The 27,734-nt window shown below is 40.4% G+C and overlaps 1 protein-coding gene and 1 long non-coding RNA gene across 2 annotated transcripts in view; both read right to left on the bottom strand.

The window, feature by feature from the left end:
- trhr (thyrotropin releasing hormone receptor) overlaps positions 1-21,546 on the bottom strand; it is a 36,258-nt gene extending 14,712 nt beyond the window's left edge. The window contains 1 exon segment of the mRNA NM_001204790.1: positions 20,701-21,546. Within this exon segment, the coding sequence (NP_001191719.1) occupies positions 20,701-21,510 (810 nt within the window). The 5' untranslated portion in view covers positions 21,511-21,546.
- LOC110014814 lies at positions 1,580-2,576 on the bottom strand. The gene is made up of 2 exons (XR_002289812.2): positions 2,283-2,576; positions 1,580-2,038 (listed from the first exon to the last, which is right to left on the bottom strand). It is a non-coding gene; the product is annotated as an uncharacterized LOC110014814 (long non-coding RNA).
- Positions 21,547-27,734: the final 6,188 nt, after the last annotated feature.

Below are 27,734 nucleotides of genomic sequence, written 5' to 3'. Positions count from 1 at the left end.
CTAGCTCAGAAACCCATCGTTGTTCCACAGCACCGAGTTTTGCACTGTTGTAATGACAAAGAGGGTTTTTATCAGTCAGGATTGTGAACTTGTCATCAATCAAATAATCACAGAATTTTTCAGTAACTGCCTATTTTAAGCCCAACAATTCTAGTTTCATGGCACTGTAGTTGTCCATATTCAGTTCTGAAGACTTAAGACCCCGACTGGCAAAAGCCACGGGTCGCAGTTGTCTATTCACATCTTGAGATAAAACAGCCCCGAGTCCTTGGTGACTCGCATTTATTTCCAGAATAAAAGGTTTGCTGAAATCAGCATATGCAAGAACGGGTGCTGAAGTGAGTTTTTTTTTCAAACATTGAAAAGCCTCCCATAATTGCCGAAACCCATTTGTGGGCCGACTAACCCTTGTTTACAGATAGCAATGAGGCCAAAGCAGGGAGAGGCGCTGCCATGTTAGCAAAATTCTTCACGAACCTCATGTAAAAACTTGCAAAGCCTAAAAAGGACTTTAATTCTCTTAAACAGCTTGGCCTCTTCCATTCTACAAAAGCTTTAATTTTGTCGGGATCTCTGGCTACTCCAACAGCTGAAACCAAATGTCCAAGGTATGCCACTTCAGATTTCATAAAGGAACACTTATGTAGTCTGACTTTAAGATTGTACTGTTTTAGACGGGAAAACACAAGATCAAGACACTCTAGGTGTTGCTCAAAAGTAGAGGAGAAGATGATTATATCATCCAAATATAATAGAAGGGACTGATACCTCTGGTCACCAAATAACCGCTCCACTAATCGATGAAAGGTCCAAGGAGTATTACACAACCCAAATGGCATGCGTGTAAACTCAAGTAGATCAAATGGCGAACAAAAGGCTGTTTTGCAGAGATGCTTTTCAGCCATTCCCACTTGGTGGTACCCACTAGCCAGATCGAGGGTAAAAAACCATTTTGCCCCATGAAGAGTATCCAGACTTACCAATCCGCGGAAGAGGAAAAGCATCCTTTCATGTATTTGTATTTAGTTGCCGGTAGTCAACACAAAGTCGAAGTGAACTGTCTTTCTTGTGCACTATAACAAGAGGAGAAGAATATGGGCTACTGCTCTCGCTGATGATGCCCTGTTGCAACAACTGAGTAATGTGTGCTTTGACTTTTTCATACTGACTAGGGGGAATCTGTGTGTAACACTGTTTTATGGGGGGATCATTCAGGACAGGGATTTCATGCTCTATAAGGTTAGTGATTCCCAGGTCTAACTCTGATTTTGCAAAAACATCCTCATGTTTTTCCAAAAGCTCCCTAACCTTTTTGGTCTGTTCTAAGTGTAGCGCCCGTCCCATGTAATAAACTAAACGGTAAAACTCAAATACTGTAATACTATGGGCGGGGCCCTGGGTGTGATTTTTATGGTTTGGTGCCGTCACAAATCCCTTTAACTTCTAAGTGTTTTGTAGTTGATTATTGTCAAAATTAAATAATTTCCAAACATACTTCAAATCTAATAACTTAAAACTTTTCCTCGTTTACCGTCTCCAAACTTCAAGAAAAACACCTTCAAAAACTCCAGACAAGAAGTGTCGTTTAAATAAACTGAAAATTTAGTTATTAAAACAAATACAAAAATCAAAAACAAAGTATGAATCTTAGTTCACAAATCCACAAGAAAATGGGAAAATAAAAACACTTACAAACTCAAAAAATGTCCCTTTTTAAATAAACAAAATACCCGTTGCAGGCCTGTGTCGTCGCTCGGGAGCGTTGAGGTCTAAAACGTATTGACCGCTTCACTTAGAAAGCAAAACAAAATAAGCACGTGCAGTGTTTTTTTTTTTTTGTACTCACAACCTCCTGGTTCAGTCAGTGCGGATTCTGGTGTATTGACTTGGAAATGAGTGAGGGAAAGGAACTTGACCCAAACTGGAACTGGACTCTTGTTCAATGTTGACTGAACACAACCCGGGTCCCAGCGGGAACTTTCTGGATCTCCGTCTGATGCCCACAGGAATACCCCAAGAGCGCGTCCTGGTCCTGCTCCTCAGTCAATGCACATAAATGCCTCATTAATATCCTCACACAAACTCTCAGTTTGAGTGTGTTTAATAACTGTTATACTTTACAACATTAGCACCGTTTACTTTTTTTTTACCGTAACGTTGGGTCACAGAATAACCGCTGCTAACAAGTTACATGCTAGTCACATATAACATTCCTCTCATACAACATGTGCTTCGTAAAAACTCAGCGCAATTACATACACAAATGTTGTCAACTGCTTTACCTTCAGCAGCATTTCATATGCTCTGAACTCCTTTGGCGAACTCTGCATCCACCACCGTCAGAGAATATAAATCAAGCCGAAACTTGAACCACGCTTCCAGCTTCTGTACGTAGCCTGTTCGACACGCACACACTTTTTTCAATTGTCCCGCCCTCTAATGTTGTGATTGGATTAAAATCCAAAACCCAACCAATAACACTCACAGAATCCGTTGACAGACAATCTGACATCCAATTAGGTTAGCCAACACATTGAGCACCCTTTATACACTCACAGTAACTTAAGAAAAATAATAAAACACTGATACTTTAGATAAATTCCTTGCCAACAGTTTAACTTTACATAGATAACTTAACTGTTTATCTAAAGAGAACTTAAACAAATATAGATATTTTTTATAACAAATACTATTTAAATGAACAACTGTTTTTTCTTCTTTTAAGACCGGGCTACATAAGGTAAGTCCCTTGAGGTCAAGATTGCCCACCTCTGATCCCACAGTCAGCTGTTCAGTCCTCACACCCACATGCACCGGTACCAAAACCCTTTCCTCTCCTGGACTAACACGTTCAAAGCTGATGCCAGTTTTACCAAGTGGCAAAACATCCACACAGTGAAATGAGCAGGACCGGCTTTGAGGCCGAAGCTCCACATCTGAACATCCGACATTAAGCACTGGAATGGCCACATGGCCATTATCTATAGGGACTAAAACCTTGGAAACAAGCAGTTCCCCTGGCAAACCCCCATTTTCCACGCTAAGTGCCTCCACAAGGGAAAAAGCATCTGAGGAGGAGTGGCCAAACAACTGGAACAAAACACAGTACACCAGCTGGATAAGTAAAAGGAACAGTGGAGTAAACATAAGTGCTCGCTGAACCAGCCTGTTGAGACTGGCAATCTCTGAAGGCATTTTGCCATGCATCAGGGACTGAATGACTGAGGGATTCCTAACCATGACCGTGACGTTCATAAAAACAATCACGTTCATCCCCAAAATGCAGGGGACAGTGTTTTTACATTGCCTCATAAGGTTAGTCTCAGGATCTTTGACCACAAGGATCCCTCTGCCTTTTATGGTGACACCAAACGCATGTACATCTCTTTCAAAATAGCCCAAATAAGGTATAGTTAAACCATTTGCGGCACAGAGTGAAAGCCATTCACAATATTTCAAAGACGTTTATTAAAATATGACTCCATAACTGTTGACACATTTGAACCAGTGTCCAAAAGACATTTCACCCGTGCATCACCTATGAAAACATCGACAGTGGGACAAACTCCAATTAGACATTCAATCTCCAGTGCATCAGAATTCTTTGATTCAGAGCCCATCGCATCCCCTCCTGTAGTTGGGCTCATCACCAAAGGGGCAGAGAGTTTCCCTGTTGCTCGCTAACAATGACGGAGTTGCCACGACCAGAAGCGTTACGCGGTACGAAAATGGTCTTATTACCCGGAGCTCTCCATCTACACTGACGAGCAACATGCCCCGCCCGCTGACACCCAAAGCAGATGGGTTTACCTTCCAATTCGGACCGTGGTTGGACCCCCCGACCAGCTGTCTGTCCAATCTCTACTGACAAGTCTGACACCTTCTTAGCGAAGTCAGTAATTTGTTGCTGTTGTTGCTTCATAACGCTGATCATTTCTGCAGTTGGATCCAGTACCTTCTTAGCTGTAACTGCATTTACATTCTGGAACTCCTTTTCCCCATCAACCTGACACACATCAGCTCTACGTCGGCTGTAAGACGCAGTCGCGTCCCCATCCTCCCACAGTAAAGCTTCTTTCCGCAGGTTAAAAAACGAGATGGTGGAATCCTGGCGGATGATGTGCTTTAACTCCCGTCTCAGAATCGAGTCCCGCACATTCTCAGCAAACTGATCCCGCAAGGCAAAATCACTACAAGTGTAATTTACCTCACAGCGGTTAATTTCATCAATGAGCGCGTGCGAGTACTCACGCATCGTTTCCCCGTCACGTTGTTTTCTGTCAAAGAAAAGTTTCTGCAGGGAAGTCAACGAAGATGGCTGTTCATAAATTTCTTTTAATATCACCAGCAGGCAATCCGGGTCGGCCTTTTCTGCGGAAGACCGGTATTTTATTTCCTGCTTGGCCCTCGCCCCCAGGATGGTCATATATATTTATCGCTTTCTCGCTCTGCTGAAAATGATGGAAACTTAACACCGAGTTGATCTCATCCAGCCATTCGTAAAAGTCCGCACATGAACCCCCGGAAAAAGTGCAGCATTTCTTCTCCTTAGGGAGGTAAATGACACTGTCCTTCGGCCCAGTTGATGACGAACCACCTGCTGCTCCAATTGGGACGCCGCGCAGACAAACCAGACTCAGTGGGTGAAGCTTCCTGCTCCCGCAACCTCTCAGTCAACACGTCATTCATGTTCCGCAAGGCGTCCATGGTCGCTTTGTCCACAGCTATCCGGTCCTTCAAAGCCTGCAGCTCCGCTCGCAGCTCCTCCATGACGACAGCGGCAAAGGGAATCCCCGGAATCCAGTGATGACGTCAGCAGCCGAACACCTGAACGAGCTGCTGCTTTGGTTTGCGTATCAGACTCCGACCGCCACCACTCCGTGACGCAACGGTCCTGCTCACAGCTCCAAATGTAGCCGTACCTCCGCAGGTGCGTGCCACGACGGCAGAAACGAGAGTGAAGACAATGAAGAAAGGTTCAAGACCTTTTATTTTAATATTGCCAGACCAAAACAGCGGCACCGCAACCAAAAGAAGATGCTATACAAAAATGTGACATATACAAAATAGTAAGAAACAGGTGAAACATTAGACACAATATATAAGAATGTGAAAACAAACACATACCATTAACAGCAACCCCACGACACACGGCAAAACCGGAACAGCCAAGTGTTACATCCTACACACACACCTGTTCTCTTTATATACCGCACTACGCCCCTGAACCAAATCCCTATTGGTCACAATATCATATTACATAAGTTATATATCAAAACAGGCATATATCATATAATATACCTTAAATAATCATTTAAGTTATATAAATTATTACATAGCCATATCTGGTCCATCCATCTCTTTATAATAAAAAAATGTAGATTGGAAAGTCTGATATGGAATTCCTGTCTAACAAACAGAAATCTATTTCAACAGATATACAAGCAGTTGTTTGCACACCAAGGATTTTAAATAAATATGAATAAATAAAATGAAATAGGTTATCAATTCATATATTACGATATATTTTAAATCAGATAAGTTGCTGATATATTGAAATATTTTTCTTAATATATACCGTCTGATATGAATTCCAAGATATGCAATAAATCTTTCTTTCATAAGGGTGGAGCCTATTACTCTCATTCAAAAACCAGAAAGCTCAAGTCTTTATCACTACATTGCCTGGGTGATTTTTTAAGAACTGCTTCTTTCCCCTTACAGACCTTACAACTACAGCTCGAAGTTGCTGTCCAGCATTACTAACCTGTTGTTGTGTGAGCAACTTGTCCAAACATGTCAGAAACACAGACGGAATGTGAAAGCTATTGGCAGACAAAAGTCTTTCATCTTAGGTACTGACTTCTGTGTGTGTGTGTGTGTGGGGGGGGGGGGGGGGTTGTCCGTCAATCAGACCTTCTGAATTCAGTAAATTATACAGAATTGCTGCAAAGTGTAGCTCCCAACTGCCAAATATGTTCACATTTTTTCTTTGATTGGACCATTTGAACAAAGTACTGGTAGAGAAACATATTGTCTCTGACATAGATTGAAGGAGACAAGAGCTAGATAGCAATTCAAAGCACAGGCAAAGCACTTAGATCACCTGGTAATATCTTTCAATCTTAATTAAGCCACTGCTCCACAAAGTCTGAGCCAGTTAGCCTGTCTTTTTTGGAAGGTACACGAAAGACTTGTTTGCTCAAAAGGCTTTTAGAAATCGACTTTGCATGTCATTGTGAGGAAGGAAAGTTTTTCTTTTGTTTCACTATGTCAGAAGAAGTAGACTCAGACTTTGTCAAATAACATGTCTGACTAAGGGACCACTGGAAACAGCATGATGACTCCATGGTTCTGCAAACCTCTGCAGAAGCAGAACCAAACAGATCTCTGTAACTAGTTTTTCAAAAAGCTGTATGCGTCAAGAGCTAGTGCAATCTTGTCTCAGCGATCAATCCCTGTCTCTAAATCTAATGAAAGTGCTTGTATATGTCCAGCCTACTCCCAGGTGAACAGATTTACACTCTTTATGAGGTGGAGGAGATTGACCCTGCACCAATAAAGATTGGTGAAATGGGACAGAAGAAACCTTTGGGGTTAGGAAATACGGCAGAATATATGTTAATGTCAAGCTACATGAATTAAAACATCTCAGCCTATGAGTGACCTGCACGAAATGAGCAAGATCCTTCTATACCAGGAGTGGGCAATTATTTTAAGTCACGGGGCACATTGGGTTCTGAAATTCGATAGAAGGGCCGGACCACAAGCAGATTTGTGAGTTAGAATGATATAACATAGAATGTAGATGAAAACATCTGGATTGAAAATTATTTTCTAAAACAGAATATTCTAGAGTTTTTAGTTTAAAACCTTTGTTCCCTATTTTAGATCTCTTTTTTTATTGTGAAGCCCTTTGGTACCTTCAAGGAGTTGTAAAGTGCTGTATGAATAAAGTTTCATTCATTTATGATCCTTGAAACCCTTGTGCTATCCTAGGCACTTTAACATTGGGGGTTGGGTCATCTAGACCCACTAGACAGTGCTCTGAACCTTTTTTCTTCAATGATTTGTGATCTTCACTGGTGTCCATGGATTACATGAAATCTTTCCACCTTTATCCACCTTTGTCATGGTAGGGAGAACACGTCAATGAAAGGGTGGGGTCATCTAAGATAGCACAAGGGTTGATAAAATAAAAATGCTTTAATGAAATAAATCAATGACCAAATAACACTCTCTATGATTTTCAATGACAAAAATTCTGGAAAAATATACCGATACATAAAAACAATAATTACTTGATCCTGTCTCATCATAATCCTAATAAAGACTTCGAGGGACATTTGTTTCTCATCCATTAATAATGAAAAGCTAATTTCTATGTCTTCTGCTGCAGCTACGCATATATCTGGGGATCAAGAGGATCTGCTTAGGGATCAGAGGATCTGCTCTCCAGTGGTTTAAATCCTATCTGTCTGATAGGTATCAGTTCGTTAATGTAAATGGCCATTCCTCTCAGTGCACTCGAGTCAACTATGGAGTCCCACAGGGCTCAGTCTTGGGACCGATCCTGTTTACGCTTTATATGTTACCCCTAGGAAACATAATCAGGAAACACAGCATTAATTTTCATTGTTATGCCGACGATACGCAGTTGTATTTATCCATGAAGCCTGACCAGAATGACCAGATAGAGAAACTGAACGCCTGCATCAGTGACATCAAGACCTGGATGACAATTAATTACCTCCTCTTGAACCCAGAAAAAACTGAGGTCATTATACTTGGTCCTAAAAACCTCAGAGATGCTCTGTCTGCTCAGATAGTCTCCCTGGATGGCATAAGTATAGCCCCTAATTCCACAGTTAGAAACCTTGGGGTTTTACTTGACCAGGATTTATCATTTAAGGCTCACATATCTCAGGCATGTAGAACTGCCTTTTTTCACCTGCGAAATATTGCTAAGATCAGAAATATACTTTCTAAGAGTGATGCTGAAAAACTCATCCATGCATTTGTTACGTCGAGGCTGGATTACTGTAACTCCTTGTTAGCAGCGTGTCCTAAGAGTTCCTTAAGAAGTCTCCAGCTTGTTCAGAACGCAGCTGCTAGATTGTTAGCTGGAACCAGCAGAAGAGATCACATCACTCCTGTGTTAGTTTCGCTCCATTGGCTCCCAGTTGATTCTAGAATTAAGTTCAAGATCCTCCTGTTAACCTATAAGGCCTTACATGGAATGGCCCCGTCCTATATTAAGGACCTCATAGTCCCTTACCAACCAATCAGAACACTTCGCTCGCAAAATGCAGGACTGCTTGTGGTTCCTAGAATTAGTAAAAGTACGGTTGGAGGTAGAGCGTTTAGCCACCAAGCCCCTGTCTTATGGAATAAACTCCCAGCTCATGTAAGAGAGGCCGACTCAGTTTCTACATTCAAAGCTAGACTGAAAACATTCCTCTTTGGACAGGCTTATTGTCAGACTAGCTAGTATTCAGAGATTATTTAACTTAATGTTAGTTTGTTTAAATTAAACTTAATAACTATTTCTTTTAAAAGGCTGCTAGAAGTTGAAGCTGGGGTAACTATGGTGCACTGGGGTTCTGTCCTCTTTCCTTTTTTACTTCTACCCTTCCTCTCCTCTATTCTTGATCATAATTTATCATTTAGTTCTCCATGCCTCTGTTTGGTGCAGTGCGATTCATGTATTGTCCCTCTTTTCCTCTCCCCTCCTGGGGAGTGGGAGTGCTTCCAGACTCCAGTTGGCTCATCCGTGCTCCAGTTCCTGACCGTTTACCTCGCCTTTGCTCCTGCTCCTACACCTGGCTGTGGATCCTGCCTCTGGCTCATCTCTGGCTCGTCTCTGCTCTGTACCTGACCGAGTACCTCGTCTCTGCTCCTGCTCCTACACCTGGCTGTGGTTCCTGTCTCCGGCTCGACTCGCGCCTTTGACTGTCCCCACAACCACGGCTGGATGAAGCTCGTCTGCTGGACTTTATATATGTAGTTGTAGATTTAGATAAGTTAATTCTTCTCTAAGATTTCTGGTAAATCGCCTGTCCGTCCTGGGGGAGGATCCCTTCTTCATGTGGGCACCCCTGAGGTTTCTTCGTTTTTTCCGGAATCCGGTTTTTTTGGGGAGTTTTTCCTTACCGCGAAGGGGGGTCTAAGGGCAGGGATGCCAGTATAGCTTAGTCAGTTTGTTAGTTCATTTTAGTATTTTTCTATTGAACTCTTTGTATTCGTGATCCTTTTGATTTCATGTTTTACTTCGAAGCCCATCGAGACGACTGTTGTCGTGATTTTGGGCTATACAAATAAAATTGAATTGAAATTGAATCTGCGTTACCTTTTCACCAGTACAGAGTTCCCTGTTTATCGCAGGAGTTACGTTCTAAAAATAACCTTGATCGGTGAAATCCACGGAGTCTGATTACAGACGTTTATGGCAGAAAAACTCCTCACTGCCTAAATACACTTTTCTCAAACAGACATGAACATTTTCACCATTTTCTCTTGTTTAAATTCTCAAACCTTCAGAGATATTAGGTCCAGGATCTTAGAATGAAGAACTGATCGATTTCTGTAGATCTGAAAAGCTCCGCGTTTCTTTACAGGAGACACGGCACGGAGGAGATTGATTGACAGGGTCTCCAGCCAATCAGGACACAGAACACGGTGCGCTGTTAAAAAAATGCAGCATAATGGCTCTAAAAGAATGAGCTAAACCGGGAAAGATGAACTGCGACGTAGAAAGGGAAGACCGTCTTCTGTTCTGTTTGACAGAGATTTTACAGGGTTTCAGGTTGGAGCACAGACTGCAGAAGGAGGAATAAAATGTCACGTCTTGATCGTGTGGCCAAATTAAAAAAACAAAACAAAAACATGGGTCTCTGTTATTGTTCAGTGGGCCGGACCAAACATGGAGGCGGGCCGTAGTTTGCCCAGCCCTGTTCTATACAGACAGGTCCCAATCATCTTATTGGTGTCTTTGACCACATCACTGTGACCATGCGCTGAGTTGTCTCTGTTTTTGAAAATATCAGGGCTATGTTTGAAATCCTTCACTACTCACTACTAAGTGCACTGTATAGTGGTTGGGCTCTCAATATCTACAATTCCTAAATCAAGTGCCCTAGAAATTTCCCAGAAGTCTCTGCGAAAAACCAGTGTAAATTGATACTCACTAGATTGGCAATTTTTGTAGTTAGGGAGTTGGGTGGGTTTTCTAACGTAGCCCAGGTCTCAAAGATTCAAAGATTTTTATTGTCATTGTATTTCTACAACGAAATTTCCGATAGCACTCTGTCAAAAAAGAAACAGTAGGCATAAAAAGAATAAAAACCAATATAAAGATATAAAAATCAAAAAGTATGTTAAGAAGTTTAAGTAAAATGTCAAAATAAATAACTAAACAGTGTTACTGCACATTAAGTGGTATGTTATACTGAGGGAAGTCTGAGATGGAGAAGATTTGAGTCAGGGGTAGGTAGAAAGCGGGGGGGAGTTGAGACTACAGCTCTGGGAAAGAAACTGCTTCTCAGTCTGTTTGTCCTTTTTTTTTTAAAACCTGGTACCTCTTGCCCAGTTGCAGTGGCACAAACAGGTGATGTCCAGGATGGCTGCTGTCCATGCTGATGGCCCGTGCTCTTCTGTGTAGACGCTCTTTGTACACCACGTCCAGGTCCGGGAGCTCAGCTCCCACAGTCCTCTGTGCTGTCTTCACCACCCGGGACAGGTCTCTCCTCTCCTCTGCTGTGCAGCTGCTGTATCACTCTAGATACAGCCCTGGCAGAGGATGCTCTCCATGGTGCTCCTGTAAAACTGTCTGAGAAGTCCCGGAGCCAAAACCGCCTTCCTCAACTTCCTCAGGAAGAACATCCTCTGATGGGCCCTTTTCACCAGTTTGGAGGTGTTCAGTGTCCATGTCAGGTTCTTGGATATGTGCGTTAAAAGGGGCCTGACGGAGTCAGTCTGTTCCACATCCTCACCTCTGATGTGGAATGGGGGTTGTGTCGTTCCCCTGGTCTTCCTGAAGTCTATAATGACCTTCTTGGTTTTGGTGGGATTGAGGACCAGATCGTTGGCTGAACCACTCCTCCAAGTGTTGGATATCCTGCCTGTACCAGTTCTAGTTATTGTCAGTAATGAGGCCAACCACTGTAGTGTCATCCGCAAATTTCATTAGTGTTGGAGGAGTGGATGGGAGCAGAGTCCTGAGTGAAGAGTGTGAAGAGGGCTGGACAGAGCACACAGCCTTGTGGTGTATGTGCTCAGGATTATGGTGTCAGATGTCCGGCTCCCCATCCTGATATTCTAAGGTCTGTTGGTGAGGAAGTCCTTAATCCATGAACAGAGCGTGGACGATAGTCGGAGATTAGAGAGTTTGTGGACCAGTTTGAGGGTTATCATAGTGTTAAATGCGCTGCTGAAGTCCACAAAGAGCATCCTGCCGTAAGTGTTTGGCTGCTCCAGGTGGATCAGGGCTGTGTGAAGTGAAGTGTGGTAGAAATGTAGATATCTGCAGAAGTATTTGCCCGGTAAGCAAACTGATGTTTGTCAAAGTTTGCGGGGATGTTATCTTTGATACGTTCTAAGACGATCATCTCAAAACGTTTCATTATCACCGGGGTGAGGGCAACTGGATGGTAGTCATTAAGTGTTGTGACAGCAGGTTTGGTGTTTGGGCACAGGAACAATGGTTGAGGATTTGAGGCAGGTGGGGACTGTGGACAGCTATAAGGAGAGGTTGAAAATGTTAGTGAACACGCCAGCCAGCTGGTCAGCGCAGGACTTCAATAGGCGGCCTTTAACCCCATCCGGTCAAGCTGCTTTTGCAGTGTTGATCCTTTCCAGGGTGGATCTCACCTGGTGCTGCTCAAGCCTGAGTGTTGGGTCCCCTTCAGGCTGCATCCTGCTAGCAGGTTGGGGCCTTCCCTGCTGCTTGTCAAAGCGAGCAAAGAAGAGGTTCAGTGTGTCTGGGAGATCCTTGTCCTGACTGACCTGTGTGATACTTCTGTTGTAGTCAGAGATCTGATTCCTCTCCACGTGCTGCGGGGGTCGTTATTCCTATAGGTTCCCTCTATCCGTTGTCTATAGTTGTTTTTGACTTCCTTAATTCCTTTTCTCAGATTCCTCCAGGCTGTGCTGTATACCAGCTGGTTTCCTGACCTGTAGACGGTGTTTCTGGCCTTTAGCAGTGTCCCCACTGTTCCATTAAACCAGGGCATTTGGTTGGGGAATGGTTCTGATGGTTTGGATGGGTACCATTTCCTCTGCACAGAACTTGATGTAGTCCAGTACAGCAGCCGTGTAGCCCTCAAGGTCAGACTCCTCAGCAAACACATCCCAGTTTGTGACCTCAAAACAATGTTGCAGAGATGTGGTAGCCTCCTCACTCAACACCTGTACAGTCTTTCTGGTGGCTCTGCTTCTGCACCCCACCAGTCTGTAAGATGGGGTCATTAGGAGAGAAATGTGGTCCGATAGACCCAGGTGGGGGGCTGCTGCAGCTTTGTAGGCTCCCTTGATTTTTGTGTACACCTGGTCTAGAATATTGCCGTCTCAAATACAGTTGCTAAATAATCTAAAATGTTAAGCTGTGTAATGGTAAATTAAAAAAAGGGAAAGAGTCAAATTTTGGGGGAAACATTGTACTTGTAATAAAGGTTTAAAAATCATCCTGGTAACTTTGTTTTTGTTATTTTAACAAGAGTAATATGATAAGATAAAAAATAAATTACTTTAAAAAAACAAAATTAGCATCTTCCAAACAGTTCTGTGTTTACCACTAGCTGCGTTTCCATTACACATATGCGCAAAACGTTATCGAAATTCTAGAAACGTTGAAAAAACACAGTTTCATAATGACACTGTTTCCATGAAATCGTAATTTTGTGAATAAACACCAACCAACTCACAAGATAAGTCATTCAAAAACATGGGATTTTTGATTTCCAGCAGATACATTCATATTTCAAGACACCAGCGCTCATCGTCACCTTTTAATGGATTGATGATTTATCGCACACAGGCCACGGACCGGCAAGCTCCTTTCACGTGGGAGCGGCTACGGATAAAGCAATTTAGGGTAATTGGGCTTGGTGGTTTTATAGAGGAGCTGTGGATCCAACAATTTTACATGACACGTTCAACTTTTAAAGAGCTGTGGTCATGTGGCTCATTTAATTCGAAAAAGTGTTTCCATTGCAGTTTTGCAAAATAATTTAATTTCGATACACCTCAAAAAGCACCTCCTCCAAGTGAAAGAACTTTTTTTTTGATAAATGGGTTTTTTCTTTTTAAATTGTCGTATTTCCAGTAGCAAGTTTATTTTCGCAGATCCAATTTGCGTGATTTCATAGTCAATAGAAACGCAGCTACTGTTGCATGTTTCTCAAAACAAAATTGAACTTTGCTTGAGTAACACAATTTTTACTGTTTAACTTCCCAGCTTTTGCTGATATTGTTAATTTTCTTGGTTTTCATCTTTCTACTTTTTTACTATATTGAATTGTAACAATAATTTGTCAGTAGACATGTTGTGCTATTTAATTATATGTTATTAATATTTGTGTAACTATTTCAACCTTTTGTGATTTCTTTAGACTTAAAGACCTACTTCTAATGTTCCCAGTGATCCTTTTATTATGATTATGCCATTTTTAGGCAATATAAAAAAACCTGTGTTGTTTTTCTAGAGCATGGTTTCTGCAGAACAGCAGGACTTCATTGGAAAGTCTCTGAGTTGTGGGCAGGGCTGTTGGTTAGAAGTTTGGTTACACTGTGGACAGGGGCACAACTATCTAATTTCATAGGGGTATGCGGCCACATTACCCCCCCCCCCACACACACAGACATAAATGCACATAATAAACGTCCCATCCACCCCTCCTGAATAATGCCTTGCCCCAGCCCTCTTCTCTGTTCCTCTCTGTTCTTCTCTATCATCATCATCATCATCATCTGAACCTCTCTCCTCGTTCTTCTCTGTTGGGACTGATATGTCAAGTATGTCTGCACTTGTGTTCCCAAAAAAAGTGAACAGGTGGTCAGCAGAAGTTTAAACCAGAATGAGCATCTAGGTTTTTGTGACTTTAATAGTTTAATTATTCCTACCTGAAGTCATCTCTGCTCTCTTTTATTTCAGATGCATCACCAACCTCACGTCTGTCTCCTTGACCTCTTGCCTGTGGTCTTCTCCACTAAATCATATGGCCAAGCAACAATTATTTCAAGTTTTCAATAAATTAAACATCTTGCTAATGCACATATTTTTAAATGAAGGATACCATTTGAAAATGACTGACTTGGTATGAACTGGCTTTGCCCTGAACGTCCACCATAAGACCAACCTGTTTCGTTCCTCCATCTGTCCTGATTCTTTTTCTCTCTTCTCGTCTTTCTCTCCATCCTCACAGCTGTTTGATACTTTGTGTTAGGAAAATTTAAAAAAAGTAAATGACTAAAATATGTGTAAAAATAGAAACATTTTTTAATTTTCAATAAATTACATTTTTGTTGAATATCAGTTAGTGGTGTGATAGAATAAAATAGATTTCTTTATTGTTGTTAAACATTTCCAAAATGTTCAGCTAAAATCCAAAGTGTCATTCAGCCAAGTTGATATTAAAAGCAAATGGCTGTAAACTAAAGTCACTTAAAAAAAATATTGTCCAAACTTATAACGATATAAAAAGAAACAAAAACACCATCTAACCCCCCATTACCTGTTTTCAAGAACAGTGTAGATGAGGACAATATGTGTTCAGCATTAAAAAAAAATCACAGCAGAAGGTGTGAATACATTTAATTTAAGTGGCAGAAAAGGTTAATTTGCCAATTAATGTACTTGATTTAAGTCTGTATAATTAAACAAAGAAAAACAGATTGAACGCTTTGATTTGAATCATCTTAACCCTTGTGCTATCCTAGGCACTCTAACATTGGGAGTGAGGTCATCTGGACCCTACAGTGATTAGTTATCTTCACTGGTGTCCATGGATTGCATGAAATCCTCTTCACCTTTATCCACCTTTGTCATGGTAGGGAGAACACGTCACTGGAAGGATCGGGTCATCGGGGCCCCATAGGATAGCTCAAGGGTTAGGCAGGCTTGTGTGGTGATGCTTTCACAAGGTCATCCATAATTTCATTGCAGTTTTGGCACAATTGACATTTTCTTCTAAAGAATCAGTGCAGGAGAGAAGGTAAAGAGACATGTATCAAAACCCAAGAGGGCAGTAAATTAGACATACTTTTATTATTTCCAGCTCAAGTATTCACAGTTTAACAGACAGATGCTGTAGGCTGAAAAATAGGAGTGGGGGGGGGGGGGGGGGGCTAAATAAGAACTAAATTATCAATTATTAAATTCACAAAGAAGACATGTAGTACCATTTCATTTCCCATTTCCCGTTTCTGTCAAGGAGGATCTGTCAGCACTCCATTACTGTCAATCTTCTGCAGACAGACCGATACAGATGAATTTACTTTTACACCAAGTCCACTGCCATCAACCATCAATCTCACACCATTCTGGCTTTTATCTCTCTGCCATCCCATCAGGTCTGTGGAAATGTATTCTTCCTGTCAAAAGTGAGACCCGCATACGCCCTATTTCTCCTTTGTCTACAGAAAATGCACTCAGACAGGAGAACTTACTCCAGTACATCAAGTAAAATGTTGACTACTCTACCAGGAAATATTGTTTTTTAAGAGCCAATACCAAACAGTAAACAGAACTTTCAAATTATTCACCTGTTTTGCCTAAATGTCTAAATCTAATAACAGGTGGGCAGGTTACCTTTTTTAAGTTTGTTGGAAAAGAAAAAATACTGTATGGTTACATAGGGGAAAAAATTGTAGCCAGAATGGTTTTCAAAATAATGCATGTTAGATATTTCATGCACTTACATAATTAAAGCTGATTTATTTAAAGTCTATAGGCTTGTTGTAAAAAAAAAAAGTCAAAACTAAATAATGATGTGCATTAAGAGAATACAATTTGGGATTTGACAATAATGTATGAAGGGATTTCGTGTAGCCTCATTAGTAATTAGGCACCGTAACATTTGGATGGTTTAGTTTGGTATTGGCAATGTGAATAACCACTGGCACTGGTTATTCACAGAGACTTCTGAGAAATTTATAGGGCACTCAATTTTGGAATTGTAGATTCGGACAGCACTACAAAATGGTTAACGCTGACTCTCGAACATGGGAAAAGACTCAATAGCTTTCAGTGAATTTAAGATTATAGATTGTTACATAAATGTTTAAGTGAAACTTATCATTAGAATGACAGACTGTCAATTTATTTTCAAGTGCATAAATCTACAAAATCAGCAAGGGATCAAATACTTATTTCCTCCACTGTATGTTCAAACAAAAGAAAACATGGAGAATATATTTATCATGGACTGGCAGTCTTCATGATTAAAAACTCAAATTCACACAATAGCTGAAACAAGCTGGACACCCAACGAAGCAGTAGGAGACTTAAATGTAGTCTTGTTCTGAACCTTGATTTTTTGACAGAGATATAGGCAGTAAAGCAATATACCAAACTTCTTCTAGATATTTGAAGTTTCACAGCAGAGTAGTTTTTCTCCCAATGTTAAAATGGACATCATTTTAGCGTTCATGCTTTTGTTTGAGACAGTTTTTGTGATGGAAGGGTTACACAGGAATTCATCATTCCTTTTTTCTGCAAAATCGATTTTAAGTCCTCCCACTGAGCAGAGAATGTGTTTCTAAATTTGAATTTAGAATGCCTATGTAACAAAACATAAACTTATTGAGTTGTTAGATGTATTATAATGTTAATTATCACAAAAAGAAACCCCAAAGTGGTATTTTTGATCCATTCATGCATTTCTAAGCATTCCTCTAAGAACCTGCACTATAAGCACCAGCCCCTCCCAATCCACGAAATAGAGTGGGTTCTCACATTCATACATATATAAATGAGGAACAGCCCCTTCCAAGAAGAGTCTACGTTGCCAGGACCACCCCCCGGCTAACACAAACAACCACTTTTGCCGCAGAAGCTGGCAGTGATCGGCTAAACTCTTTCCTTTTATGGACAGTATGCACATCCATCTTTGCAAAAGTTCAGAGGGTGTGGGCAAAACGCGGACAATCTGCCAAAAGACGGTGCCTCAGAGATCAAGTTTTCTGACTTTCGGGTAGGAGAGTGAGTGGCATGGTGCCTCTGGCAGTCTCTCCTCCCCTTCCCCTCTAAGAAGATCCTTCTCCAGCATTCGTTGACCCTTATGGTGCTTAGCCTGGCCTCTAGTTTTGTCTTTATGCTCTCTATGCTCATACCTTATGCTTACCTCGCTTCTCTGCCTCATCTACAGGACAGATTACCACGAGTGTCTACCTGGGTCTTACCTCCTCAAGAGCAGTCTGATCGTCATCCACGATCCAAGCCTCCAGCCAAGCCACTACTCCAAGCCAAACCAAGGCTCCAAGGCACTACTCCCGCCAGAATCGTCACGTTGTCAAAGATCCTCCAAAAACATACAAACCCTCTGATCCTCATCCAGGAATATAAATCCCTTTATTCGCCATCTTACTCTCCTGTGTTTCCTTCCGGGTTCCAGCATCTGGGTCTGCTTCGCCTAGCGAATCATGACTGTGAGCTCGCAAAAATAACTAATATTTCATTAAAAATCGTTCTTTAGTGGGCTAAAGGTAATATGTTATCACATGTATGCATGTAATCATTAATCTTTAAATTTCTTTTGTTCGCTCATGTCTGACAAGGAAAAACAAAATAAAATGTTTCTAGCACAAAGACGGAAAAGGGTCTGAGATGAATTACCTTCTTTAAAAAGAGTTTTGACTTTTTAAGGTTGACTTGGTTGGAGACAGAAGCTACATCAATTAAGCTCATTTGATAAATACACCAAAGATTAGTTGGAAAAGTGGGAAATCTCAGCTCATCCCATGTTAAATCCAAACAAGTGAACCCATGTCAGCCCGTTTGAAAATGTGGATTTTGGTTGACTTGAAAAGAACTCCGGTGCAACTTTCTAGAATAATCATGATGTGTTTCTCAAGCCAGGGTTCATTCAAAGAATCCCATGCTGACATGAAGAACTTTTCCAACCAGCTAGACAGTCTTTTTAGACGTTATTTACCTTTGCTTGCTTCATTGTGAAGTAGCATAAACTCACTCACAGTTTGACTTAACAGCACACAACATACTCTGCAGAAGTACTTATGATGTGTTTTAACCTCAGAAGAAAAGCAAATTATTCGCTCTCACTCATGCACCGTCTCTGAGGATGGGCCCCTCCATCACAGCGTCTTTGTTCCTGCATGCAGCCAGGCCATACCTGAGCTCATTTCTCATGACGGCTTTATCTCAAAGAACTCAAAAAGAGCAAAAAGCAAAGATAGCAGCAAAGGTTTATTGAGGAAAACATGTACATGCACTCATCTAGAGGGTTACAGCAACAAAGATAACACAATGCATACAATAAGCCAAACTGTAGCCCTTCGTTGCTCTGATTCTAGTTCATTATTCTCACGCCTTTAAGGATGAAGAGGTCCTTGTTAATGATGCAGAAAGATGTGATGCAGGTTAAACACCCCCTCTAAAGTCCCTACAGCAGCTAAAAGGCAGGAAGCGTTGTGCTGCTTGTGTCCACAATGAACCTTAAACTCTCAAAAACATGCAACTGTAGGTCCAACTGACTGGAGTAAAAAGAAACTGCCCAAAGCTTATTTGTGTTGGGGTTAAGGGTTTTAATCATCCAACAAAACATGGAGCTCCCTGAGGCAACCCCACCTCCTGTCATTCCAGGGAGGCGTCCTGCTTAATCTGATAACCAAACGTCCCCTGTCACGATCTACCTGAGAGCACATGTTGTGTTTCTGTTTTAACCTTCACAGCATTCAGGCTTATGTTAAGCCTGTTTTTAGAATAGAATCGAATAGAATAGAATAGAATCGAATAGAATAAAATAGGTCTTTAATAATCCCTAAGGAAATTTAAAAATAAAACACACACTTACTTAAAGGCCCTCAATTGTGTTTTTGGAAGCAATTTCCTGATGACGGAGAACACATAGTAACAAAATTAAGCTTAAAATTACATTTGAGTATTTTTTATTCAAATGGTTGTGAATCAGGAGCAGACAAAAATTTAAAAAAAGCATATTCGTGACATAGAGAATTTGCTGGGTGGGCCACAAGCGCCCTGCTTCTCTCCATTCTGATGCGTCCGCTTGAAAACAACTAGATCCACTTTATTTTCCTTATCTGAGCTTGAATCTGGCTAAAAACTGTACGCCTGGATTGCTCCGATATTTTGTTGCATATTAAGTTGGGGGTGTGAGGGGCAGTAAGCAACGGGTAGAGCATGTAAACATAGCTCATTTATGGGTGATGGAAAGCAGGTTGCCCTCATCTCTGACGTGAATCTCTAATGAACCCCTTGCTGCTATGCAGAAACTAAAACCTACACAATGACACAGGTTTTACACAAGGAACACTTTGAAAATAAGACAAAAGATATTCAGAGGTACCCAGTTAAATTCATGGCTTGTTATTGTGTGTGTGTGTCCTGAATAGCTGAAGTCATATCACTTGTGTCACTTGTTCCTCCATGTTCATGCTCTACTAAACTCATGACATTGTCTGTAGTGCTGGAAATCCTGCAGTGAATATGAAGCGATGAGTTGCCATAAGAAGTATCCACAATAATTGCAGGGTAAAACATTAATATATCAACAATTCTACAATAAAAGTTCGTATCGTCTCTATCAAACATATGGATTCCTCCATTTTTTTCGTTTTGCTGACTGTGCAGCCCTCATCCTTTAATGTGAATGCTGGACTTTTGCAGGTTGTGTAACATCCCCCTGTCTAACTCTGCTCTGTCTACCATTATTCAATCCTCATTCTGTCCTGTTGAGACAGACGAGGAGAATTACTGAACTCTAAGGTCTGTCAGGTCAGGTGTGTCTCGTTACCACTGAGCTTGATTCATGATTGTTTTGCTCTCTGAGAGCTGCTGCTAGATCTCTGCAAACTTCACAAAGTTGTATAAGACTTAATGGATTTGTTTTCTGTTTGGACTTCTGGTCCCACTGAACTTTTTGAATAGGGGACACTTTTCAACTTTTGATCCTTTTTTAACCATAGCTGAATAAAAATACATTTCCCAAAAAAAGGCTTTAAATATCGGTGAAATTTTACTTTTGAAATGTCATTAATCCTGAGCATATAAACCCCTTATTTATGTGACAGCTGCTGTATGTGTAAGTTAGCTTTAAGAATATTATTTTCACACTCTTGCTTGTTTCTGAGGAACAGCACGGATGCTTGTTTCCATTTAAATTACAAGTCCTGAACCAGTGATTGATGTGCTGATTATACACTACGCAATCTAAGCAAAAGCAAAGGTTTCAAAGTAGAAACATACTTTAAAGGATTTAAAAAAAAATATATATTACATTTTAAATTGATCTGAAAAACACGAGGGCCAAATGGTTTGTGCAAATCAATCCGTTTAGAATTCCTTATCATTTCATTCTGCTGGTGTTATTATTTGGGATCATAACCCAAATAGAAGCAATAAACTAAGTCCAAACTCAATTGTGGTTGTTTCTCTCCAGCTGGGTGTGAGATCAGATGTCCACACATCATTACACATATCAAGTGAACAAACAAACAGGGGCCCACCTGTCTGCGGGAGGAAGCCGTGGTGCTGCTGGAGGAGCTGGCGCTTATCATCCTTCCCGCCTGGCTCGCCTCCCTCTTCCACTTGTGGCTGCTGGCGCCCTTTGGATCGGCGGGCAGCGGGTTCAGGAAAAGTATCCGGGCGATCAGCCCGTACAGCACGGTGGCCAGCAGCAGCGGCAGCACGTAAAAGACGGTGAAGTCCGTGAAGTAGATGGGCAGGTAGTGGCTCCTGGACACCTTGTAGGCGCAGGTGAGCAGGACCACGTTGTCGTAGACTAATTTTTTGGTGTCGGACAGAAAGAGCCACATGACGCAGTAGACGGAGGTGAGCGCCCACACCAGCATGATGATCTTTTTCGCCCTGGACAGGGTGCACAGGAACTGCGCTTTGATGGGGTGGCAGATGGCAATGTAGCGCTCCACGGTGAAGGCTGTGATGGAGCAGGAGGACGCGTTGATCCCCAGGTACTGGAAGTAGGTGATCCCCAGGCAGCCCGCGTAACCGTACACCCACTGTCCGCGCAGCGCGTCGGTGATGTTGGGCAGCCCGGCGGCCGTCAGTACCATCAGGTCAGCTGCGGCCAGACTCACCAAGTAGCAGTTTGTGGGAGTCCGCATGTGTTTGGTGGTTAGGACCACCAATATGACCATCATGTTCCCCACGATCCCCACCCCGCATATGAGGGACACCAGCAGGACGCTGATCACCTTGTATTCGATGGAGTAGTCGTGCCAAACTCCCAGGGTCTGGTTGTCGAGCATCGACGTGTTATTTTCCAGGGTCATGTTGTCCATAGTGAGGTTCTCCATCACAGCTGGAGGCCGGAACTCTGTGCACCTTTCAGAAAACACTCAAGCATTCATCAACATCCTTGGAGCGCCTTCTTCTTCTCTCATTCTCTCCACGATCCTAACAAAGATGCTTTTCCTTTCCCCCAAGTCAAGCTTTTGGGTTTCCTGAGCCATCAAACTGTCAACTGCCCTCCTTCCAAATGGCAGAAAGAGATCGCTGGCTGAAGTTTGCAGACAAGAGGAGAGGATGGGCTGCAGGCGGCTCCGTGCTCTGGACTGCGCGCCTCCTTCAGAGCGCGTCCGCTGCTATCCAGCGCACAGCAGAGTCACGCTCTGACGCATTGGACACAATTCTCGTGCCCTGCCAGTGGATTTTCTGTGGGGAATTTGGTTAGATTTACTGTAAAAGCATGTTTTTATTGTTTTTTCCTTCCTATGGATGAGCTTCTGACGAAGAAACACATTTTATGCAGGAATCGTAACGAATTAATTTTATTCATTATGAATACTGCTCATCTCATGGAATGGAATATATATTAATGAATGCTAATTTACTTGCTTAATTCGCAGTATGGTCATCAGACATGATTCACTGATCCTGCATTTATGCATTGTTAATTATGGATTTCATAAAATGTACATTTTATCTCCAAAATGAGCTTCAGGCATTTGTCTTTACTGAAATGTAATGATTTAGAACGAAACACAAAAAAGTCAAATATCTATATATTTGTTTAAGATTATTTTTAAGAAAAAGGAGATATGTTTTTTTCTCTTAAAATTCATTTGTTATTTTTGATATTTTTTATTTTGTACATTTTTTGGGATGGTTTTAAGCTGTGTTTGCATTCTGCTTTGCCATGATCAGTTTAAAAGCAGAAAAGTAGAAAAAAAATAACTTGATAAACATATAGTTTTTAAATTGTTGTGAGAATAAATGGATTCAGAGCTCTATGAAACAGAAAACATGCTGTTTTGATTCCTTTATTGACAACTTTTATTGGGAAAGCCAAATGTATCACATTAAACATTGTTTCAGTTATTTTGGGATGCCAGTAAGTCAGACCCCCCATGATTGGTTTCATTCCCAACAACAACAACATACTCCTTAAGATAACATTAAGGAATACTGGTGCAATTTTTCACAACGATTTAGTGTGATAGCAATTTCAGAAACATGGTTCAATGCAGAGAAGGGAGTTGAAAACTTTAATTTGGAGGGTTATGAACTCAGATACTGTAATAGACTAAACAAAGGTGGTGGAGGAGTTGCTCTATATGTGGATAAAACTCTGCATTTCAGAGTAGTGACTAGCATGACAGCTGTTGTTGACAATATGCTTGAATGTTTAACAATCGAAATCCCTCAAGAAAATCAAAAAAATATAGTTGTCAGTTGTATTTAAAGAACACCTGGCTCAAATATGGATATGTTTACAGACTGGATGGAGAAAATGTTTGTGGATAAAAATAAGGTAATTTTTGTATGTGGGGATTTTAACATTGACCTTTTGAATCCTCATAAGATTAAAGCAGTTGAAGAATTTATTAATACCATACCAGACATTAATACCAACCAAGTAGGATAACTGCAAGTTGTCTAACATTAATAGATAATATATTCTCCAATGATATTGAAAATAAAACGGTTAATGGGTTGCTAATTAATGAAATCAGTGACCATCTTCCAGTTTTCCCAGTATATGACAGTAGATATGTTAACCACAGGTTGCATTTCTCAATGGGATACAGAAGAATTAAAACAGAAACCTCCATCAATGCATTTAAAGCTGAGCTACTTGAGCATAATTGGGATGTGATTTATCAAAAAGAAACTGTTGATGAGGCTTATGAGTATTTTTTGCTGATATTTGGTTCGTTGTATGATAAACATTTGTAATCCATTGTCCATGGATTACAAATGGATTGCAGAATGCATGTTAGAAAAAGAATACTCTTTATAAAAACTACTTAAAAAAAGAGAACAAAAGAGGCAGAAATTAAATGTAAAAAATACAAAAAGAAGTTAACGCAGATCATAAGAACATGCAAGAAGAAATATTATGGAAAACTTTTAGAGGAAAACAAAAGTAATATCAAAAAAACATGGGGCATACTCAATACTATTCTAAAAAGGGGTAACAAGGAAGACTCCTATCCAAAGTACTTTATTAGTAAGGATAAAGAAATAGATCAAAGGGAAGAGATTGCTAAAAGATTTAATGATTTTTTTGTAAACATTGGACCTGATTTAGAAAAACAAATCCCGGATCCAGGAACATTTGGAAAGGATGTGCAAATATTAATTGACAGAAATCCCAGTTCAATGGTTCTTAACCCAGTAACTGAAAATGAAATATTAAAGACCGTGAGAGGAATGAAGGGTAAACTCTCTACTGATGTTAATGGCATTGATATGGCTTTGGTGAAAACAATGATCAGTGGAATTCTGAAACCATTAGAATATATTTTTCATTTATCATTCTTAACAGGTTCATTTCCTAATCAAATGAAAATAGCAAAAGTTATACCATTGTACAAAACCGAGAACAAGCTTCACTTCACAAACTATAGGCCAGTTTCTATGTTAGCGCAGTTATCAAAGATACTGGAAAAAATGTTCATAACCAGATTAAACTCTTTCATTGAAAAGCACAAGATACTGGACGAAGGACAGTATGGGTTCAGGTCAAATCGATCAACATAACTGGCCCTGATGAATGTAATAGAAAATATTACAAATGCAATTGATAATAAAAAACATGTAATCTGGGTATTTATTGGTTTAAAAAAAGCTTTTGACACAATTAACCACGGTATGTTAATTAATGAATTGGAATGGTATGGCATTAGGGGGTTAGTCCTAGACTGGATCAGAAGCTATTTGAGCAACAGAAAGCAGTTTGTAAGGGTTGAAGGTGCTTGTTCCCAATGTTTGGACATTGTTTGTGGTGTCCCTCAGGGGTCGGTTCTGGGACCAATATTGTTTATTTTATATATAAATGATTTATTTAAGGTTTCTAACAGATTGCGGATAGTTTTATTTGCTGACGATACAAATGTGTTTTGTGATGGGGATGATCTGCAGCAACTCATAGAAATTGTTAAGAAGGAGATGGAAAAACTGAAGCTGTGGTTTGATGTAAATAAACTTTCACTAAATTTAAGTAAAACAAAAATGATGTTATTTGGTCACCATAAGGGTAAAAATATTAACATTGACATGCACAGAAATGGGGTGAAACTTGAAAGAATTTATGAAAATAAATTTCTTGGGGTCATAATTGATGACAAACTAACCTGGAAAGCACATATTAGCTACTTACAAACTAAACTATCCAGAAATATTTCTGTTTTGAATGAAGCTAAACTGGTTCTGGACCACAAATAACTCCACATCTTATACTGTACATTGGTTTTACCATATTTTTCTTATTGTGTAGAGGTTTGGGGGAACAACTAAACAACGTTACATTCACTTTCAGTACTTCAGAAGAGAGCAATACGAATCATACACAAAGTCAATTATCTTGAGCAAACAAATAAATTATTCATACAATCAAAATTACTCAAATTTTACGATCTAGTAAACAATTTATTACCGACGAATATCCAAAGGTTGTTTATTAAAAGAGAGGAAAAATACAATTTTAGGGAAAGCACGTACAAATAAAAAGAGATTTCGTTTTTCAGTTTGTGGCGTGAAGTTGTGGAACAGAACCAGTAAATGCTTGAAACAATGTCCAAACATAAAAGAATTTAAGTATAAATACAGAAATATGATCATGGACAAATATGTGAAATAACAAAAAAATACAGAAAGTCAATATTTATAAATCTGCATACTTTGAGAATACGTTTTGTTATTCTTTTGCATGTTTTTTGGAAATGAGAATTACATGTGCAGCTGTAACCGAATATACACTTGGGTAGGGCACTGGACTTTGATGGTGGGAGTACTGGATTTAGTTGGGAAAGAAAGCACTTAAGGTAAAGGGGGTGAGAGTTTATAAGATTTTTCTTCTCACTCCCTTTTGGACTTGTGTTTATATAATTTTGTCTTGTCTTGTTTTATATAATTTTCTTGTTTTTTTTTCTAATTTTTGTCTCGTGTTTGTCTTTTTTTATTTTACACTTGTTTTCACTTGTCCAAACTAAAAAGGTTACTACTACTACTAAGATCACAACATAAAATGTCTCTTCTGCCATTCATGCCTTCAAAAACAAAGGTTAAAAAAAACATATATGTATATATATATATATATATATATATATATGTATATATATATATATATATATATATATATATATATATATATATATAGTTGTTTGTTTACTGTTGTTTTTTTGTCATTTAAATAAAAATAGTAATTTTTTTATAGTAAACACACCTCAAACTAATACTAAAACTCGCTGCGCTCTAAGGTTCCTTCATTTGACGTTTGATCCTAATACAATCTTACGTGAGTCTGTGTTTTAAAGAAATCTTAGGAGCAAATATAACTTTGGAAGTTATAGTTATAGCATGTTATAGCATGGCATTTCTGGCTAGGGATGTTTTACCTTTGTTCCCAGATTTTATCAGTCCCCTCTGACTAAAAGGAGTCTCCATCATTCATCAGCACCTTTAGAGCTGGGTGTTTGGTGTTTGTCTGGGGACTCACCTATCAGTCATTGGTCAGCGGGTTGTTTACCTGTGGGGCCATCATGTAAAACATCACAGTCACACGATTCTTGGTGCTTGAGGTGCAGAAGCCCATGGAACGGGTGTCAGGGCTGGACCGTCTGTGACTAGAAGGTGGTTATTGTCAGGACATTGTGTTTTGAATTTGAATGTTTTGAATCTTCTCTTTTATTTTTACCAGGTACCATATTTTCTGCACTATGCGGCACACCAGATTACATCTTGTTTGCAACACGTAAAAAACAGACTGATGCCACTAAAACAAACATTACTGTGACTACATTAACTTCAAACCTCATTTGTAACACACAAAAACACCCACAGTCTCACAAACATAAATGTTAACTGCGTTCGCATATTTACGATAGCACCCAACCTTGTTTGGAACTTGCGAAGATATACAGACTTACATTTTGACAGAGCACGAAATATCTCTCAAAATTACTTCAACATTAGGGAATGCAACCAGAATGAATCCAAATACAAACTGCTCTGGCAGGCTTTTGCTTTTTAAGTGCACCTAATGGTGCGGAAAATTCAGTATGTGATTTCTTCCAGAAGTGGATGTGATGAGTCCTGTCAAACCTACAGTCTATAGAGGTTATTTGATTGCAGTTTGCTTGCTTTGCTGTCACAACATGGTGAGTTCATGACTGAATCCTTTTAGAACTTGTGGGTGTTAAAGCGTCTAAACCAGGGGTTTAGACAACCTTTTTTACTCAAAGAGCCATTTGGGACCGCCCCTAATAAAAAAGAAAGCTCCCGGAGCCACAACCCATTTTGACATCATTATATATATTATGCATGTATATATTATTCAAAGGTGCTTATTACGTCGATCGCGATCTACCGGTCGATCTTCAATGACATGAGTGTAGATCGCGGGCCAGAAAAGATTTTTAAAAAAAGTACTTCTATAAAATCCACCAGCCAATCAAAATCCTCACTGAGAAGTACGGGACTTGATTGACATGGAGATTGGCCAATCGGAGATCGTCTGAAGCATACGTCGCTGCAAATGCACATTATGTTCTTTAAAAGATGATGCTGCGGCCGCGTGTGGGAGGAGCTACTGGTTCTGGTCTGATCGCTGCATGGAGCGATGTGTTCATCAATGCATGGTAGACACTGAGAATGTGGAGAGATCAGGTTTATTATTTTGAAGAGTTCTACTTGGTAATCATGTTTCCATGTTTGGGTTTATAAAATCATCCCAGAGAAAGTCTCTGCTTACACTCCTGCAGGGAAAGCTGCGTCTGAATCTGACGCCCGTGTTTGCATCTCTCTGACAGAGTTTGAAGCCAAAGCCCCTCCTCCGCCTCTCTACCTGCTTTTCCTCTCTACCTGTTCACCTGTTCATATCCTCTGCAGCTGAGAGTTGTTTCCCCCGCGCTCCTCAGTGTGTCCCACAGAGAGCGCTAAATACGATAGTCAGGTCGCTCCAGCGCAGCACAAGGATGAAAGAGCCGGACGCAGGTTATAGCGAGGATAGAGCGGGTTGAGCAAATGAATGGAAGAAGGCGGTCCGCTGAAGAAATATTCAATATTGTACACATTT

This window comes from Oryzias latipes, chromosome 16, assembly GCF_002234675.1.
Source record: "Oryzias latipes chromosome 16, ASM223467v1".
In the NCBI taxonomy this organism is placed as follows: domain Eukaryota; kingdom Metazoa; phylum Chordata; class Actinopteri; order Beloniformes; family Adrianichthyidae; genus Oryzias; species Oryzias latipes.
The sequence above is the reverse complement of the archived record's forward strand: the minus strand, read 5'-3'. Positions and strand labels throughout refer to the sequence as shown.